Raw genomic sequence first — 17,310 nt, 5'->3', positions numbered from 1 at the left:
GTGTAATTTTAAATAAACGTGTGTTAGAAAGTTATGAAAGCTGTTGCTTCTATATACTTCCTCCTTTCTTTATTGATGGCTAACAATACTGTAGTTACACTTCAATGGAGATGAAGTTAGAGGCTACCACAGATTTTGCACGTCTGTTTCTGTTGTGCCTCTAAAGTGGAGGTTTATGTGACAGTATGTGTGTCATTTAAGCAGACAATGCAGAAAAGTAGGTACACCAGTAGAACTTCAGATGAGTATGGCTTTCCAAATTGAGGACTGAAGAATGATGATGTAATGTAGATATGAACTGCCCACAGTGCTTCACAGTTTTTTAGTTTTCTGCCATATGAATTTGGAGTCTAACATAGTCCTGGCATGGCTGATCTATGTAAAATTGTAAACAAACTGTTTTGGGTAACAGTGTGGGTTGGATCCTTGCTCCCTCTTCTGTTATGGGAGCCTCTTGAACCCGATACCGTCAGTATCGTAACTGAGATGAGTTTGGCAGATGAGGACAAACCACACTTGGGGCAAGGGAATTGTGTGAAAGTGATCAGTGCTTTTATTAAAAAAAAAAAAGAAAAACAAACAAAACAAGTGTTCAAAAAGTGCAGTGCTTCAAGATATTCCATAAATAAATAATCCAATGAAAACAAAAATGAAATGGAGGTTAAAATCAAAATAAATAAATCCATTAAAAACGAGGTTAAAATTCAGGCAGGAAACTGTCCTTATTAAAAAGCCTGGTGTCTTCTTTCTCACTGTCCTCTGCTTATCCCATATGAGCCTTGTGTTAGAGGAGTCGCCCTACTGACGATGGCAGCTAACCTTCCACAGGTCCGGGTCCCTTTCGTCCCATGGCTATGGTAAGGCTCCCTCTCCAGACCTAGGCTTGGGTCCTCAATGGCCATGGCGCTCATGTTGGAACTTTCCTCCCAAACCTCTTTGACCCCCACTACTTTATCGATCTCATACGGCAAGTCATTCCTTTTAGCACGTATCACCCTGGCTCCCAGAGTTGCTCGCTCCACTCAATGGGGCTCTCCTTCCTAGCTGCCTGCAATCTCACTCCTGAGTCCGCTATCTTAACTTGTTCGCACCGGCTCCTTCCGCTAACTGCCTTCTTCTCTCTTTCTTCCTTTAACCTCCGTTCTCTTCTCATTTTCCTTTCTCGATTCTTTCTGTCTCTCACTCACGCTTCCCACATCCCCTTTTAAAATGGGAACGTGGCACAGCTGTGGCAATAAGCAGCTCCCAGAATCAATTAGGCTCATGGGCGATCCTACACCTTTGCAGTAAGTGCAGGTCTGTTTGTGTCCGCATTGCACACGGGAACCTCTCTTGCCACACCATCATGCCCCCCAACACGAAGACCCGACTGCGGTGATTATTTATTTAAAACGCCAAACAGCCACAGACCTCACTTTACCATACTGTAACTTTCCGATAAAGGGTCTCAGAGTTCTGGAGCCCATCACAGCAAGCAAAGGGCACAAGTCAGGAACAATCCTTGGACATGGCACCAGTGCATCACAGCGTGAACACACTCACACAGATGTACACACACCATACACTCCATGACCAATTTAGCTTCTTTCCACTCATTTTCACTGCTTCCTCCTGGTGTCACTATTTGAACTCACTGCTTATAGTCAAAGTGTTTTCCTGGGAAAACACAGTGGTGGTCACTACCACATTAGCCTTGTTAAGTGAGTCTAGCCTCGTCATATTGGGGCCTTGGTTTCCCAAATGAAGCATCAACCTGTCGTTATTTTCACTCATCAATTGCCCACCACGCAAAATTATCAGTTATTAGCATTACAGCTATCAACCTCATTCACAAGGCCTGAACAGGTACAAGTTCGTTTCAACCATGCTGCTGTTGCTGGAATATAAAGAGAGACAAGATAATAGGCAGATTAAACCAATGTTCTTATTTTTAGACGCTTATTTAGTATTTTTATTATTGTTCTTGAGTTTTTAACTGTTCTTCTACATGTTTCCTGTATTTTTATATTTCTTCCAAACACTAGCAATCAGTCAGATGCATCGATACACAGGCACACACACACAGACATTTGTCTTTTTGTTAAGGTGAACATATAAATATATACATATATATATATATATATATATATATATATATATATATATATATATACACTAGAGGGCTTTGGCCCCTGTTCTCTTTGCTCGCCAACCCTTTCCCCTCCCAGCTCCCCCCCGCACCGTTGTGAAGAGGGGGACTGAACGCACCCCAAGGAGACGCGGTCGCTTCTCCGAAACCCCTCTTAAACGCTGATACAATGGGAAGCAAAACATTTTTTTTACCTCCCCTTTGTTTGATCATCTGCTGGCTTACTGCTGCTGCCGTGCCACATGATCTGCATCTCGCACGGCACTTCAAACATTTAAAAGCCTGTATAGCAGCTGTTCTTTTGTGTCACTGCCTTGTCTCTCTTATCGCCCAGACAGCCTGAAACACTATTTAATCTCTTTTCGCTGTTCCATTATTTCACTGAGTAATATTTTCCATTTGTTTGTGCTAATGCGATCTTTACTATCATTTTTTGAGACTTTCTCATTTTTCTACTTCCATTATCTCTAACCTGCTCTGCATGTGTATTGGGCCTTCATTTTTGAATTCTTTACAACGTTCTACTTTGTCTTTTTCCGGGGCCCCGGGCATGGTTAAATATCTTGGCACAAAGTCTAGGAAGTGTGTCTGCCAAAAGCATTCCAGCCACTGAGAGGTTAGATGACCATGGTCCTGTTTGAAAATGGTGGTAATAGAGCGTGATTTGCAAAAGTCACCGCCTCATGGGACTTGCTTCCAAAGGTTGTAAGTATGGCGTGACTTGACCGTCTCACGGGATGTGAAAGTGTCTCCCTTCAAAAGATCACGTCTCGTCACAGGAAAAAAAAGTCTTGTCCCAAGATTTTTTAAATAATATATATATATATATACAGTGCATCCGGAAAGTATTCACAGCGCATCACTTTTTCCACATTTTGTTATGTTAGAGGCTTAGTCAAAAACGGAATAAATTCATTTTCTTCCTCAGAATTCTACACATAACACCCCATAATGACAATGTGAAAAAAAGTTTACTTGAGGTTTTTGCAAATTTATTAAAAATAAAAAAAATTGAGAAAGCACATGTACATAAGTATTCAGAGCCTTTGTCATGAAGCTCAAAATTGAGATTAGGTGCGTCCTGTTTCCCCTGATCATCCTTGAGATGTTTCTGCAGCTTAATTGGAGTCCACCTGTGGTAAATTCAGATGATTGGACATGATTTGGAAAGGCACACACCTGTCTATATAAGGTCCCACAGTTGACAATTCATGTCAGAGCACAAACCAAGCATGAAGTCAAAGGAATTGTCTGTAGACCTCCGAGACAGGATTGTCTTGAGGCACAAATCTGGAGAAGGTTACAGAAAAATTTCTGCTGCTTTGAAGGTCCCAATGAGCACAGTGGCCTCCATCATCTGTAAGTGTAAGAAGTTCGAAACCACCAGGACTCTTCCTAGAGCTGGCCGGCCATCTAAACTGAGCAATCGGGGGAGAAGGGCCTTAGTCAGGGAGGTGACCAAGAACCCGATGGTCACTCTGTCAGAGCTCCAGAGGTCCTCTGTGGAGAGAGGAGAATCTTCCAGAAGGACAACCATCTCTGCAGCAATCCACCAATCAGGCCTGTATGGTAGAGTGGCCAGACGGAAGCCACTCCTTAGTAAAAAGCACATGGCTGCCCACCTGGAGTTTGCCAAAAGGCACCTGAAGGACTCTCAGACCATGAGAAAGAAAATTCTCTGGTCTGATGAGACAAAGATTGAACTCTTTAGTGTGAATGCCAGGCGTCACGTTTGGAGGAAACCAGGCACCATCCCTACAGTGAAGCATGGTGGTGGCAGCATCATGATGTGGGGATGTTTTTCAGCGGCAGGAACTGGGAGACTAGTCAGGATAAAGGGAAAGATGACTGCAGCAATGTACAGAGACATCCTGGATGAAAACCTGCTCCAGAGCGCTCTTGACCTCAGACTGGGGCGACGGTTCATCTTTCAGCAGGACAACGACCCTAAGCACACAGCCAAGATATCTAAGGAGTGGCTTCAGGACAACTCTGTGAATGTCCTTGAGTGGCCCAGCCAGAGCCCAGACTTGAATCCGATTGAACATCTCTGGAGAGATCTTAAAATGGCTGTGCACCGACGTTTCCCATCCAACCTGATGGAGCTTGAGAGGTGCTGCAAAGAGGAATGGGAGAAACTGGCCATGGATAGGTGTGCCAAGCTTGTGGCATCATACTCAAAAAGACTTGAGGCTGTAATTGCTGCCAAAGGTGCATTGACAAAGTATTGAGCAAAGGCTGTGATGTCATGTTAAGAGAAGAACCGAGGGAAGGAGCTTGCACGGGGCAATACTTCCCCCAGGATGACAAAGGGCTGTCCCCCTGCAGTGCTACAGGGTTGAAGCATGGAAGCTCAACACTGCCAGGGCTCGTGGCCACCGCCAGGGGTTGCAAGGGGAATGACTGAGTCCTCCTTAGCAGGACTGCCACCACACCCAGAAGATGATCACCAGACACATGGAAGCAGTTCCAGAAGCCAGAGTCAGGAGGAAGTGGATGAAGCATGAGGTAGGAGTGGAGGTGGTAAAGAGAAAGAGAGAAACAAGTTTATAAAGGACTGTGTGCTGTTTTTTTGCCCTGGTGGCTTTGGGGACCACAGGAACAGAGCTTAGAAGCTCAACCCTATAGGAGCCTGTGGTTACCGCCAGGGGGCGCCCCGATGCCTGAGGAGCCCTGGCCCTCAGCACTTCTGACACACCTAGAAGTGCTGGGGGGAAGAAGACCAGGGACACCCGGCCACACCAGGGAGTGCCAGCTGGTGCTCATTGGGAGGCACCTGGAGCACATCTGGGTGGGGATAAAAAGGGCCGCCTCCCTCCATTCGATGGCTGGAGTCGGGAGTGCAGAGAGACAGAGCTCAGGAGGAGTGGAGTGGAGGCAGACCTGAAGAAAGGCATTGTGGTGTGGCCTGGACTTTGGGGGAGTATTGGGTCGTGTGCTGTGCTTTCACTTGTAAATATTGTAAATAAACGTGTGTGGGTTTGAACCAACGATGTCTACCTGTCTGTGTCCGGACTGTTCCCCACAATATATATATATATATATATATATATATATATATGGAAGTGAAGGTCTGTAATACAGTTTGCAAATTTGTAGCTGGAAAGGTAGAAAATGAATTCTGTATCTTAAATAGTTTTTATTCCTTTCGTCTCCTATCAGGAATCATCATCAGAGGAAAATGATTAGACTTACTGGAATCCAAGGCAATATGTAGCAAATAAGAAGGGAAGGGTAGGTGGATGTGGGGGTGGTGCTGGTCATAAAGTCTTATTTATTATGTGCATGTTCTTCTTTTCAAGCCTTCATATGCAGGGCTCACGTCCAAATGTCTGTTAATGGCATTATCATTGGATAGCCATGTTTCAGCCAGTTCTCTGCCACTTTTACTGTTAGTCGTGGATTTTATTTTCACATAATTCCATTTAAATGTGTTTCCAGTCAAACTTGTATGTGTGCAAATCAGAGATCGTGGGTCCTTTCTTCTGACCACCTTGCGATGTTCCTGCATACCTGTGGCGAGTGTTATTGATGTTTGTCACATGTACAGTGGGACAAAAAAGTATTTAGTCAGCCACCAATTGTGCAAGTTCTTCTACTTAAAAAGATGAGAGAGGCCTGTAATTTTCATCATAGGTATACCTCAACTATGAGAGACAAAATGAGAAAAAAAAATCCAGAAAATCACATTGTCTGACTTTTGAAAAATTTATTTGCAAATTATGGTGGAAAAAAAGTATTTGGTCAATAACAAAAGTTCATCTCAATACTTTGTTATGTACCCTTTGTTGGCAATGACAGAGGTCAAACATTTTCTGTAAGTCTTCACAAGGTTTTCACACACTGTTGCTGGTATTTTGGCCCATTCCTCCATGCAGATCTCCTCTAGAGCAGTGATGTTTTGGGGCTGTCGCTGGGCAGCATGGACTTTCAACTCCCTCCAAAGATTTTCTTCTTACGAAGCCACTCCTTTGTTACCCGGGCGGTGTGTTTGGGATCATTGTCATGCTGAAAGACCCAGCCATGTTTCATCTTCAATGCCCTTGCTGATGGAAGGAGGTTTTCACTCAAAATCTGACGATACATGGCCCCATTCGTTCTTTCCTTTACACGGATCAGTCGTCCTGGTCCCTTTGCAGAAAAACAGCCCCAAAGCATGATGTTTCCACCCCCATGCTTTACAGTAGGTATGGTTCTTTAGATGCAACTCAGCATTTGAGTAGAGTTTTTACCAAAATGTTCTATTTTGGTTTCATCTGACCATATGACATTCTCCCAAACCTCTTCTGGATCATCCAAATGCTCTCTAGCAACCTTCAGACGGGCCTGCACATGTACTGGCTTAAGCAGGGGGACACGTCTGGCACTGCAGGATTTGGCAGCGTAGTGTGTTACTGATGGTAGCCGTTGTTACTTTGGTCCCAGCTCTCTGCAGGTCATTCACTAGGTCCCCCCGTGTGGTTCTGGGATTTTTGCTCACCATTCTTGTGATCATTTTGACCCCACGGGGTGAGATCTTGCGTGGAGCCCCAGATCAAGGGAGATTATCAGTGGTCTTGTGTGTCTTCCATTTTCTAATAATTGCTCCCACAGTTGATTTCTTCACACCAAGCTGCTTACCTATTGCAGATTCAGTCTTCCCAGCCTGGTGCAGGTCTACAATTTTGTTTCTGGTGTCCTTTGACAGCTCTTTGGTCTTGGCCTAAGTGGAGTTTGGAGTGTGACTATTTGAGGTTGTGGACAGGTGTCTTTTATATTGATAACGAGTTCAAACAGGTGCCATTAATACAGGTAACGAGTGGAGGACAGAGGAGCCTCTTACAGAAGAAGTTACAGGTCTGTGAGAGCCAGAATATAGCATTAAAATACTGTTAAACATATGAGCATTTGGTGTGTTATATGATGGTAGGTGTTTCCAAAATACTTACAGGGATGAATTTAGTTGCGACACAACCTCCAATGTAATTTCCCTTTGCCCTAGAATGTGGTAGGCCTCACTGAAGGACTATTGACATCACCTCCTACCTTATTTTGTCAGGCCAACCTTTTCCGCTTCCTCCACTACAACACACAACACCACAAGAAGTCTGGAATCATTTTCGGCCAGATCTCTGACCAAGGACCACCTTGTCTCTCTTGTATCAGTTATAATGAACCATCACATCCCTAGTGAAGACTTTCTGATTTTTGGTTGATTGATTTCCTTTTCATTCTGGACATTAAACGGGTTACCCATGATACCCCAACCCTTTATCTATGTCTACTTTTCATTTACAATATTTAAAACTTACTTGTTTTGAGATTAGCAGCATCTGTAGAATCATTTGGGCTGGACGATTCGTATCCAATCATTACATTTATTGCTCCCTGTAAATACAAGTTTCTTAATTAACTACTGAATGTTCTCAAATATTCAAGCAGGTAAGTGCATATTAGCTTTTTGTTTTCAAATTTCACCAAAGTGTGTGGCAGTACGCCTGGCATATGCCAGCAGACAACACAGGAGTGATTGAATGTACCCAACTGACTTTTCTTACTACTATGTGCAAGAGACATGCCACCAACACATGCTGCCAGTTAAGACTGGGAACTGAGTGAGCTTGAAAAACATTAGATAGATAGATAGATAGATAGATAGATAGATAGATAGATAGATAGATAGATAGATAGATAGATAGATAGATAGATAGATAGATAGATAGATAGATAGATAGATAGATAGATAGATAGATAGATAGATAGATAGATAGATACTTTATTAATCCCAAGGGGAAATTCACATACTCCAGCAATGAATTACTGTAGACAGTCAGCGACGCACTTTAAAGCTGTATTTGTGATGCTGACTGTAGTCTTTTAATAAAAACATCAAAGCTGTTACCAGCTGTTTAGATTAGCCATGTTTTGCTCTCTGCTCTGCATTCCATGGCAGCTTTTTGAAAGACGATTTGCTCCTCAGAATTAGCCCTGCCTGGCACACGATTACTCAACAACTAATGTAATGAACGTCAGTAACTATTACAGCCAACTGGTGTGAAAGGAAGGACAAATTTTGTCCTAAATAGTCACAGTGTGTGAAAATTTGACATTTAGCAGGTATCTGAGTGTGGTGGAACCTTTAGCTTACTGTACATTAACTTTTCCTTTGCTTTTAGATCATTTAAAAGAAATCAGTAGCAATAAAGCTGGCTTCTTTTAAACTATCAAGGCACATTTCTTTTGCTTTGGAAACTGTATTGGTTTATTTGACTCTGTACACTTAATGCCATTTCAGTTTATAATAAAGAGTTCAGAGGGTGAATAACATCAACAGAATAACAGTTAGGTACTCAGCCTGTCAAAACATAGGACTTTGTACTCTGAATGTCTAAGCCATTTGGGTGGGCTTGACTTTGTTGATGTGTAATTTAGGAGCAGCCTATGATACATTTAAAAGAAATAAAGTATATTTAGATTCTTTTTATTTTTCACATTTATCCTTCAATCCATCAGTGAGGGAAAAGATAATAATTAACTTAAAAAATAAGCAGTACCTCATTCCATACAGGCTTTCATTCACTTTCCATAAGTTCTGTTTTCTTCTTTTTCATCTGAAAGTAATGGTGTAGTTTTTAGGCAAACAGGAGAATTATAACAGATATTAAAGTGATACTACAAAAGAAAAATATCATTCAAAGATATCCCTAGATGATTCTGAAATGAATTGGAGGAAGAAATTAGACTGAATATTTTCCTCCTGCATTCCTTGTAAAGTTACGGACATTTACAGAGTCTTCTATACTAAAAAGGACTGGGATCCTCTACATCTATCACTGTTCATATCAACCATCACAGGCAATATATGAATCAGTCACTCAACTCACTTATTAATTAATTTGGGGTCAGGATGGACTTCAACTCACTTATTGATTTGTTTAAAAATCATTTCATCAGTTGACATTCAGATTCTTTAAAACTTTTACCAGTTAATCCATTCAGTTCAGAAGCGGACGATCAGGTTTTTCACTGGCCAGAAATGATTTTAGCATTTAAACGAGTGTGTTGTAATTCCAATCCATTTGCTAACATAAACCAGGAGGCCACTGTGGCACTTTATGAGTCTAACTTCCTGGGTTTCAGACCCAGACGCCCAGTCATTGTGTGGAGTTTGCACATTCCTCCCATTTCCACCTGGGGCTTCTTTCGGTTACACGTGTTTAATTCCTACATACCCAAAGATGTGCTGCTTATGACAGCAAGCAATTTCAAATGGGTCCTGTCTATATAAATGGGGCCCCAATTGACTGCCAGGGGTCTCATTTATAAAACTGCTTGTTATCGAGCGTGAAAATACGCGGACACAAAAAATAGAAAAATGCGTAAATCAGATTTAAAAAAATGTAGATTTCTACACAATCTACCCATAATTTAAATGAGCGCATCTTATTGTCGAGTGCATGCAGTGTCCCTATTTATCCTCTACTATGCTGTGGCTGAATTTGATAATGCACACACACATTTAATAATCATAATAATTCTTTACATTTATATAGTGCTGTTCTCACTACTCAATGCAGTTTACAAAAATCACAGGGATGACCCCTGATCTCCTTACTGGAAAGCAGCATCCCTCCCACTATGCCAATCTACTCATAATACAAGTACTGGCACCTGATCATTTTGAGTTTTATTTTTATTACAAAGCATCATAAATAAATAGTTTCAAAAAGATTTTTTAAAAGCCACGTTGGAGCAAAAAGAGAAATTATAATCATTATTTTTGTAAATCAATCAAAATTTTACCTATTTTTTTTTTATCAGATTGGCAAAAAATGGATTGTTTGTTGTGCCACAGAATTTTAGAAATTAGTTTATGTGTGCCATGGATTGAAAAAGGTTGAAAATGACCAATTTAGAGGTGAGTAGAACACCATTTCCCAACTGGGCACCACCACTGCTCTTGGTTATCTTTTGTGGGTTTAACATAAGGGATGAAGCCACCATGCCAAGCAGGCCTTGAAGTCACGTCTTGCACCATTTAAAGATCTGCCTACAGCAGCATTTTTAGCCTACTCAGATAAATGAAAGCTCCACCATCTTAGAAAGTAATTAGGGTGACATTCATCTACTGATTTCTTAACAGCTACACAATAGTAGGAGAAGGCAGCTGGAAATGAATATGGTAGAACTTTCAAAGCAGAATGTTTGCCAAGCACAAACTTCAGTAGAACTTAGGTTACAGGACTGTTCTGACACTGCCATACAGCATAAATCCCCTGATTTGTGTAACATAACCCACACCATGTCTGAACAAATACACATGTCCAAGAGATAAAATAAGAAAAAATAATTACATAAGAATAAGCTCTAAAAACTAAACCTCACCTCACTCCCACACACGCACTAAATGGATAGACTTTCTGGTTCCTGGGTTTTTTCTGTCTTTCTGAGGCAGTTTCACTTGTCACAGGGGCTCTCCAATTGTGTAGAAACAGCAGAAGAGTTCATATTTAATTTCTAAGCTCTTATACTATAATAATATGTGTAAGCCCAGCCATTATTCTGCATTTAAACATTCTTACACAAAGACAAATGTTTCAAGGACATAATTATTGTTTGTGCTTGCTCCCCTCCTCCCCTCTACCTGGTTTGGCCCATAGCAATCATCAAAGGAAGGCAGGACAAAGCCTTCTTGACTTTTAATGTGGAGTTACTGTAATACTGTGGGGGACATTTTGGTTTAGTGTCAGATGGCCTAGTGTGTGGCATTGCTGTGTTATGAAACGACAAGTGCCACAAACTCAGCTGAGCAACAAGTCCAGCACAGTCTTTTATGGAAATTTAAAACAAGATTTTTTTTCAATACTTTGTATAATCCTTTTAGCTACAGTTATCAGATTAAAAGTTTATAAGTTGTTGTCTTTATACATAAAATGCAGGATAAACAGTGTTACTGACTTATCTGTCTTCTATATTCTCATCCTCCACATGTTTGTCATGTCACCTGCCACCACTCTCATCCACTTTCCATCTCTGACTTCTCTTCACCCATTTGTGCTGCTTCTATCATTCCATGTACTGAAACCAACTCCACTCTGCATGTACCTTTTTGTTCCTTATAGAAATGCCAATAATTTCTTTCTTATTGTGTTTGTACAAATCACTGCAGTTTCTTTCTGTCCAGCACCTTCTGACTCCCTCACGTATATAATATTCCCTGCGTCTTGATGTGTAGACATGCAAAACATCACGCTTCTATGTATCCCCTATTCTATAATATATACACACATACAGTCTCTCTCTCTCTCTCTCTCTCTCTATATATATATATATATATATATATATAAAATCCAAAGTCTGTCTGTCTGTATGTCTTTTCACGAGAGAACTACTTAACAGATTTAGATTGGGTTTTCTTCTATAAGTTGCTTGAACATTCTGGTTCTCATAACGCTAAGTATCATAGTTCTAACATTTGCATGAATCCGAGAGACATGCAGCGGGCCGAGGGGAGGAACCTCCTCACTCATGTGACAGCCTCGGAGCGTACCTTACCTCCGCTTAGCTAGCAAACGAGAGAACTACTTAACGGATTTAGATGGGGTTTTTTTCTATAATTTGCTTGAACATTCCAGTTGATTCTGTGACTTCTCTCATCGCGCTAAGAATAGTCTGCTTGCAGGAGCGATATATTTGCGCTAATCCAAGACAAAGGCTACGGGCCAAGGGGAGGGGGAAGCGTGACGTTAGGAGTGGGGAGCTGGCCGGGCCCCTCCTTACTGTCCTTTTTCACTGCTACACGGGCAGAGCTGCGGGACACGGCTAGTATATAATAAAAGGCAAGAGAAGGTTCTTTGTCCAGAATAGGCACTTTCATTTTTGGAGTTGTGACCTCTGAATTTTGACTAAAAAATTCTTAATATTTTGGGTCAGAGCCATAATGATATCTGACCACATCTGACTTCCCCCGCTCTAAAAATGGCAACCATTTGAAAAAACACATTTTCTTTTTCCTATTTCTGCGCAAACTAACATTAGTGAATGAAATCTTAGGGGCACATAGCCAGACACCTTCAGAATCAATTAAAGGTATCCCCAAGTCCCGAACCCTTATAGGGCGGGAGATATGATTTTTTTTTTTGTTCAGAACCATAAAGGAGTCTGACCCACATATCTATCTAGTATATAAAAAAATCTTGGGACAAGTCAAGACTTTTTAGCCTGGAACGAGACGTGACTTTTTCAGAGAGACACTTTCACATCCCGCGAGACGAGACTTTGTGCCAAGAGATTTAATCACACCCGAGGCCGGAAATAAAAGACAAAGAGTAGATGACAAAGTAGAACATCATAAAGAGTTTCAAAAATGTTGGTGCAATACACATGCAGAGCATGTTAGAGATTATGAAAGTACTAAAATTCGAAAGTCTCAAAAAAATCATAGTAAAGATCGCATTAGTGCAAGCAAATGGAAATTATTACTCGGTGAAATAATGGAACAGCGAAAAGAGATTGAATATATTGTTCAGATTTAATAAGTCGGAGACTTGTAGATCGTCTAATTCGTGTTGCCATCAGGGAGAAGTAGTGTTTCTTCTCAATGTAGAGGCGTATCTGTGAGAATTAAAAGATTTGTTGTTTGGTGAAAGTGAAATCCACATACGTGACAGTGGCAGAGACGAGAAGTGGCTGGCACATACCACAGGCCGAGGAGTTGGTGAGCAAAGCGAGCAGGGGGCAAAGCCCCTTAGTATTCTTAATAATTCATTTTTTTCCAACAAAAAATGTAATTTTATTTTTCCCTGTTTTTACAACTAAAATTTGCCAATATTTTTCTTAATATAGAAAAAAATATAAACAAAAAGATTGTGTTACTACTTATCAAACTGCCAAAAAAAATTAATGGTATGAATATTGAGTACCTATAGTAATGCATTTGTACAGAAGGTAAACCTTCCTTTGTCAGTCAGCTCATATATGTACAGAAGCGTACTGGTGCCATGGAGAAGAATAAAAATATGGACTCATTGAAGAAAAAAAAAGAATGTTGAGAAAAAAGTCTTGATGTTTCCACTTTAATCTCAAGTTATGACGGGGTTTGAGAACATCTAGTAAATTAAATATTGATTTTAAGATGAAGTTTACGACGTTGTACTTTAGTAAAACAAAATGAACTACGAGAATAAAGTGAAAATGTCAACTTTAATCTTGACATAAGCATCGAGATTGAAGTGGAAATGTTGAGTATAAAGTCGGGATGTTGACCTTATTCTCGACATACACTGTTTTTCTTCACTGTGTCCGTATTTTTTTTCTTCTCCGTGGCCCTAATACGCTTCCGTATATATATGAGAAAGCTGAAGTGACCCAATTTTTTTGCCAGTGAGTATATATAAATGTAATAAAAACTAAATTATTTACATGTGTATGGTTAATATTTGCAAATAAAACAAACATAAAACTCATGGGTATCTTTCAAGTAGATCTGAAGATACAAAACATGGATGATCAAAGTCCAGATATTCCTTTTCAAGTTAAAACAACAACAATTTCCTATATGAGTCACATTTGCTATAACAATTAACAAGTCACAAGGGCAAACTCTTCATAAAGTTGGAATGTACTTACCTAATCCTGTCTTCTCACATGGGCAACTGTTATGTTGCTTTCTGAAGACCACCTTCATATGAAAATGTCAAAGTTCAAATTGAGAAAACTGCGATTCAAGGAAAAATAATATCTAGGAGTTCCAAAGTTTTCACTCAGAATGTTGTTTTGCCTTGTAACTTTTAAAATTCAATAGAAAGAAATATATTCTTAATTTTCTTATTTTCTAATAAGTGAATTCCTTATTCCCTCTTCCTTATTACCTAATAAGAGGTTGAGTGGTTAGTTTGGGAACATGTCTCTGAGGATCAAAATAAAAAACACTTTCCACAATGGTGTGGGCTAAATACTAATGTATGTATATACATATATATATTTTTATATGATAAAGAGTAAACCAATATGTGTCTTCGGCAAAAATTAGCAGTAGGACCTGAGGTTGTTCATACCTCATCAACTGACTACAGGGGACCCCCTAACAGGACACGAAGGGTCAAAGCTACTCCTTTCAAGAGAACTTTGAAAAAATGGAGGTCGATAATAATAGGCACGTGGAGTGTTGTTTCATGCCATTTAGAGGTTGCTGATGACAAACATGATCAAATTTCTGATGTCTGATTTGTTAGTGGTGGTGCTAACACTGTAACAGCCACTCCCAGACGTTTCAATCATAAGCATGTGGGGTATCGTTTTAGGCTACTTCAAGGTCATGGATTACAAATTTGACGTTACTTTTGATTTCTGTTCCTTTACTGGGGATCTAGCCCTCTGTAGACCTCTATCAGAGGATGAAACATGACAAATTTCTATTATAAATAGAACTCATTTTAAAATTTCAAATATATTTTACAAGTAATCTTGTTTATTATATACAGTATTTCTACATCATGAAGTAATTCATTACATTTCTTATGAACACCTGGAACATAACATCCAGAAACATCTTCCATGTACATTGATCCTTTACTAATACTGTTAAATGAGCACTTATCTTGGGGTCTTGTTCATGAGCATGCAAGGAGACGTTTGCAAGATTGATGAGTAAATCATTGTAGCAACAGATGTTTTACAAACATTGTACTGGACCATAGTGGTGAAGAAGCAGCTAAGTTTTCAATTTGCTAGTTAGTCTATGTCCCCATCATCTCCTGTCGTCACAAATTCTGGATATAGACTTAAAGAACACATATACACAGCATTTGCAACTTTATGAGAGGTGTTTGGCAATACCAGAGGACCTCAGATAAAGGAGCCTTCCTCAGAAGGAGTACAAGGCAAGCCCTACTAGGAGAAGCCCCCGTATGTATCTAAACTAACCTAACAGGATTTGGGAATACTACGGTGTCAGAAAAAGTTGCTGAGGGTAGAGTGCCATGGTCTGTCCATCTCGGCATGTTCCCACCGTGACCTCCATCAGAATAAATGGATTAAAGGTGAAGTGAATAACTGGTCATTAAAGAATTTCATCTTGGGGGGAATGAGTTTGGTGGCAGTGTTTAGTGTTGGTGCCTCAAAGCCCCAGGAGACCATTTTCAATTACCAGCCTAGTCACTGTGTTGCACTTGGATGCTCACCTCATAATTTTGTGGGCTTCCTTCTAGGTGTGCTGGTTTCTTCCCTCATCCCAAACACGTGAAGATGAGGTTGATTAATGAATCTAAATTGGTCTGGTGTAAGTAAGCTCTTTTGCACCTCTCTGCCTTCTGAACAGTGTACCTGAGAAGAAATCCTGATCTTTGGGCCCATGTGGCAGGATGAGCGAGTTCACAAAATAGATGGATATCAAAAGTGTTTTTATGAATATAGATGTATTCAGCTCCCCAAGAAGCAGTGACAGAATCTCTCAGAAAAAGAACAAAAACCACACATGGTAACAATAACATATTTATTAAATTGTGCATCTTCCAATGTAACTGTTACAGATTTTAACATAATGACAAAACAAGACATACAGCATTCATAAAAGGCTAATTAATTATCATGAGTGTTCTTCAAACATCCTTTCATTTTCTTTAAAATATTCTCTGATGTTTACAGAAGTCCAGATACATTCTGACAATATTACACTTACATATCACACCAAGTAACATTGTCCTGTCACCATTGCTGAAATATTAAAAGCAAAAGGCTAAATGAAGACACAAGGAAACCCACAGGGTCAACATTTCATTTTTTAATCATTTGACCTCAATGTAGAAGTCGAAATATTGTAGAAATGTAATTTTATAAAACAGACAGAAACTCTACCTATAGTATTTGTTCAACCATAAATGTCATATGCAGAAGCATTCCTGATTTCTCAACATACGATACTGTATCAGTTTCTTTGGTATTTTCTCTTTGTGGAATCTGTCCCTTCCAGATAGTTACGTTATTTATTCAACAATGGCTATGTGGCTGTGATGAGAAAAAAAACAGTGATAAAGTGCAGAACAGAACCAGTGCTTACCAACAAGTGAACGCGAAAACAGAAATCTGTCTGTCTGGGTGATACTCCTGGTGGAGTACCCATTAAAAAAAAAATAAATCGATAGACTTACAAAAATGATATAACAAGTGTTTTAAAAATTGAGTTAATTCAGTTACTGTGAGGGATAAGTACTCCAAAAAAATAAAAGTAAAAAAATAACAGGCACCAGGAATGGAACAGTCAGTCGCCCCTCCAGCACGGCGGCTCTCAGTTTTCAAGTCTTTCTTTTTTCTTCATTATCTCTTAGGGAATGGGTTTACAATTTTCATGGATATGTAGTTCTATAAATGACGAAAAAAAGGAACAGATATGATCAAAAATGCACTACTGACTACTAAGAAATCTCTTTTAGAGCTATGAGTTCATTCATTAAGTCATTTCAATATGCCATTCTTTACATGTAACAGTTTTCAAATTTTAACAATTAATATTAAGATTGTGCTTAAGAATTGTAATTATAGAAAAAATAAACTGAATGATATTTGTTCTTCTGACCATTAAAGTTTACATTTCTACTTAGTAAATATGTGTTAATGTTTAGATTGCAATAATTTGCATACAAAGTTCAAAATAGTGTATAACGTGAGAAGATCAGAATATGAAAACATAAAATAGACAAAAACAACATGGCTCTTCATATAAAATACCTCTAATGAATCTGTAACAAAAATGTAATGTTTATTAAAAAACAGTGACCAATAACATCATTATACATTATGAAGAAGAGTTTTCATCCAAGCTAGTGAAAGCAGAAGACATTTCATTCACGTTTTCGACCACTAGAGGTCACCATTCTGCATGCTTCAAAGGTGACCCAATTTCAATTTTTGTGCAGCTTAATTCTGACGTGAGAATGTAACAGTGCTCTTAGAAATAATACTTCATCAAAATATTTTCTCTAACGCAGTAAAAAAAAAAAAAAAGAACAGCCTACATTTGTCTTCTAATGAACATTCTTTTACAAATGATAGTAGCATGCAAGTAAGAATTTCTCTGTACACATGGCAACCTATAAACCTCTAAAAAAATAGCATATCGAACATAAATGCATTTTTCTTATTTTATACTAGGGGGCTCTGCACCCGTGCGGGCCCTATGTGCTTGTCATTTCCTCGACCTGCCACTT

General features: G+C 39.5%; 2 protein-coding genes across 3 annotated transcripts in view; both read right to left on the bottom strand.

The window, feature by feature from the left end:
- LOC114645588 (myoferlin-like) overlaps positions 1–902 on the bottom strand; it is a 131,710-nt gene extending 130,808 nt beyond the window's left edge. The window contains exon 1 of the mRNA XM_051922601.1: positions 803–902. Coding sequence (XP_051778561.1) covers positions 803–902 — 100 coding nt within the window. The remainder of the gene's footprint in view (positions 1–802) is intronic.
- A 14,683-nt stretch (positions 903–15,585) lies between these two features.
- LOC114647017 (myoferlin-like) overlaps positions 15,586–17,310 on the bottom strand; it is a 156,301-nt gene continuing 154,576 nt past the window's right edge. For both annotated transcript variants that reach the window (XM_051923754.1, XM_051923755.1), the window contains one exon: positions 15,586–16,465. In XM_051923754.1, the coding sequence (XP_051779714.1) occupies positions 16,421–16,465 (45 nt within the window). In that variant the 3' untranslated portion in view covers positions 15,586–16,420. The remainder of the gene's footprint in view (positions 16,466–17,310) is intronic.

This window comes from Erpetoichthys calabaricus, chromosome 2 (assembly GCF_900747795.2).
Source record: "Erpetoichthys calabaricus chromosome 2, fErpCal1.3, whole genome shotgun sequence".
Taxonomy (NCBI): domain Eukaryota; kingdom Metazoa; phylum Chordata; class Cladistia; order Polypteriformes; family Polypteridae; genus Erpetoichthys; species Erpetoichthys calabaricus.
The sequence above is the reverse complement of the archived record's forward strand: the minus strand, read 5'-3'. Positions and strand labels throughout refer to the sequence as shown.